Genomic DNA, 3595 nt, shown 5'->3' on the forward strand with positions numbered 1-3595 from the left:
TGTGCAGTCCTCCAAGATCTTTACACTTTTATTTATATAATGCCAAATAACAACGGTTGCCTCATGGCACTTTCTATTTTAAGGCAAGACCCTGCTGTAAGGTGGAGAAAACAGAGAAACCCTCAACAATCAGAAGACCCCCTATGAGCAAGTGGTTTGGCAACAGTGGGAAGGAAAAACATCTTTTTAATAGGAAGAACCCTCCAGCAGAAGGGCTTGTGTACACAAAAAGCCTGAAGAAATTCATCATTTTTTTCCCACATGGATGGAGAGCTTTAAAGTTTAATTAATCTGGCCATCACTCCACGAGAAAATCTGCTTTGCAGGTGCTGCAGTTTCACACTCTTAGGTAGCTCTTTACCTGCAGGGAGTTACTGATAACAGATACAACAACATGAAAGTATGACTCAGTCCTGCCTTTCATCAACGGTTCAGAGTGCCGATGATGTAATGGTGTGGTGAATATATTCTTGGCATGCTTTGGGCCCTGTAATACCAACTGAGCATTATGGGGGGGAAAAATCAGCCTACCTAAGCAGGCAACTCTCCATATTGTCAATATGGAGCAGAATTCTTAACAAATAAATCAGTTTTCCATCTGATATATCATACAGACATATGGCTAATATAGCGTAATGGATCTAAATGATCATCAGTTCCAGAAATCTGTTAAATCCCTTTTGGAAAATCTTTTATGAAATGAAGTAACCTTGAAAAATCCCAAAATATACGTGTAAAATCCTTAATCAATTCCAAAGCCCCTACAGCAAAATTTACATGAATTACTAAATAATAACGGAAAACTCGTCTGTTATATTTAAATTTCTTTCCAATTCAACTTTAACATCCACATCCTCCTACTTAAATTAGTGTTGTAGAGCTATGTATGTTTTTAATATTACACTTTTTTAATTTCATCATTATTTGACATTTTTAAATGCTCCACTTTAAATGTCTCTTTACAAAGTTTACATTCATCATGTTAGTGATATTTTATTTCTTGGAACAGGAAACTTTAGTGTACATTGCTCACTTTATTTCACAAACAGCAGTAAATAAAAATGAAATCATCAATCATCAAATGAAAACATAACTAAAATTAAACATTTTACAATCCACCAACTTAAGTATAGAAATAAAAAGTACATTAAAAATGCAAACACCATATTAACTCTGATTACAACTTATCTGATACATAATTTTTTTCTGTAATTTTAAATACACTGAAGTTATTTTCATATGAATTCATATTTGTGTGAGTTTTTTCTGCCAACATTACGACAAAACAGTGGTTAAATATAAACTATATAAGAAATTAATATTGTTTTGCCAAATAAACAGTTTTACCCAAATAACTATTGAAAACAAGACAATCAAAGAAATTAAAGAATACACTTATATCCATAAGGATTCATCTTTAACAGGTGCAGGATAGATAAACACATCTCAACAAGTAGCACACGGCATCAAATTTCACTATTTTATGTTTATTCTCTTCTGAGCTCACACACCTCAGCAGTGTGTCCAGCACTTTGTGGAAGCCACAGTCCAACATGGAGAGGCTGAGTGAACCTGGTCTGGACTCTGTGGAGGAGATTCATGGTCTCAGTGATGCTGTAGAAAGAAAGAGTTCCTGCCCTGTGATCCAAATATACTCCTATTCTGGAGGACAGAGGGCCTGGGATGGGAGTGGGAATATTGTTGTGTTTGAATTCATAACCGCTGCCTGAAACTGTTAATGACCAGGATTTGTCATTCAATCCAAATCCACATTCCTCTCTGGTCCCTCTACGGCCGATATCCTTGTATGCAACAGCTACTCCAACCATCCCGTTGCACTTCACCTCCCAGTAACAGCGTCCAGTCAGATCCTCTCTGCTCAGGACCTGACACCATTCAAGGAATTTGTCTGGATGACTTGGATATGACTGGTTTCTACTCATCAGTGTCACTTTTCTGTTGCTGTCACTCAGTGACAACAGTGTGTGTGCTGTATTTGGATCGAGAGTGATCTGACAAGAATATTTCAAAAAGTCGTGTCTGGTTTTGGGTTCTCCTTGAGGCAGTAAAATATCTGCTTTGGTCGTTCCAACTGAGATTTTTGGCCATTCATCACTGAGAAGAGCCTTCACTTTATCTCTGGTCCGTGACACAGATGCAGTCACATCCTCAAAGTACTGCAGAGTAACATTGTTGCAGGTGGGTACGTTTGTAGATGCACTCAGATGTGACAGCGAGGAGTAGCTTTTCAGAAAATGGAGGTGATCCTCTGTCAGTGAGAGCTGCTGCAGTTCAGTGTCTCTCTGCCTCAGATCTCTGATCTCCTGCTCTATTTTCTCCCGAAGCTCTTTGACTCTGTTCTGTTCAAATGTTTGCTTAGACCTGATCTTCTGCTTCACCTCAGAGCTTTTTTTCTGAATAAGACTGATCAAGTCTTTGAACATCTTCTCAGTTTGCATTAACGCTTTATCAGCAGAAAGATTGATAGCCTCCACTCTTTCATGAAGCGTCTTCACATCTTTCTCTCCGTCCTGAACTCTTTGAAGAAATTTTTGTCGATTTCTTCCAAGCCCTTTCTGCCTCTCAGCTCTTTCTGCTGCAGCTGACACTGTGACATGGTCTTTGTGTTCATCCATTGAGCAGAGATAACAGATACACTGCTGATCAGTGCGGCAGAAGATCTTCATCACCTCATCATGGCGAGGGCAGATGTTCTCCTGAAGCTTTGAAGTGGCTTTGATGAGTTTGTGTTTCTTTATTGGAGCTACGTTGTAGTGAGGCTGGAGGTGCTGCTCACAGTAAGAGGCCATACACACCAGGCAGGACTTGGAGGCTTTCCGCTTCCTCACAGAACAGAAATCACAGGCCACATCTCCAGGTCCAGCAAAGGCATGATCAGGCGAAGCAGCTGGAAGTCCTGCTTTCTTTACATCTTCCACTAACTCAGCAAGCATGCCATTTTTCACCAGGTCAGGTTTCAGTGTGAAAATCTGCCTGCACTGAGGGCAGCTGTGTACTTCCTTCTCATCCCAGCACTTTCTGATGCAGTCCATGCAGTAGTTGTGCCCACAGGGAATAGTGACTGGATCCTTTAGAAGCTGCAGACAGATGGAACAGCTCAGTTTGTCTTGATCTAGCTGAATCAGTTGCTGCGCCATGTCTCCTCACCACGACTGTAAAAGATTTCCTTTCTTTTACCGGATGCAAATATGCACTGAAATTTGAACTCAAGGTCCTTTTGAGGGAAGTCTGTGACATCTCACTTTCAGTTACCAGATAAAAGCTGCTTTCGTTTCTTTGATGTAGACACTGACCTGAGCGTAGGGTGTGACTAATGTCTGAGTGAGCAGTATATAAACTGAGTGGGGCTTAGACACGTGTGCTTTATTCCAGGAAAAGGCCTAGACAGACTGGTCTTGTAATTTGATACAGTACTGTTCTCACCATTTCAGCTGTGCATTTGTTAGTGGGTATTGTGTATATTTTCTATCTAATAAGTATATGGGTTGTGAGTTTTCTGCTAGTTAATGTGAGTTATGTATTTTTATTTAAACAGGAAACCACCCCACTCTAACTGTTGATGGACTCATATAGA

At 40.0% G+C, this 3595-nt stretch overlaps 1 protein-coding gene across 1 annotated transcript; it reads right to left on the bottom strand.

Moving 5' to 3' along the window:
- Positions 1-1487: 1487 nt before the first annotated feature.
- On the bottom strand, positions 1488-3158 carry LOC102201324 (tripartite motif-containing protein 16-like). The gene has a single exon (XM_005755344.1). The coding sequence runs from the start codon at positions 3156-3158 to the stop codon at positions 1488-1490; it is 1671 nt and encodes a 556-aa protein (XP_005755401.1).
- Positions 3159-3595: the final 437 nt, after the last annotated feature.

The sequence above is a fragment of the Pundamilia nyererei genome, unplaced genomic scaffold, assembly GCF_000239375.1.
Source record: "Pundamilia nyererei isolate P.nyererei 1_Seehausen unplaced genomic scaffold, PunNye1.0 scaffold01254, whole genome shotgun sequence".
Taxonomy (NCBI): domain Eukaryota; kingdom Metazoa; phylum Chordata; class Actinopteri; order Cichliformes; family Cichlidae; genus Pundamilia; species Pundamilia nyererei.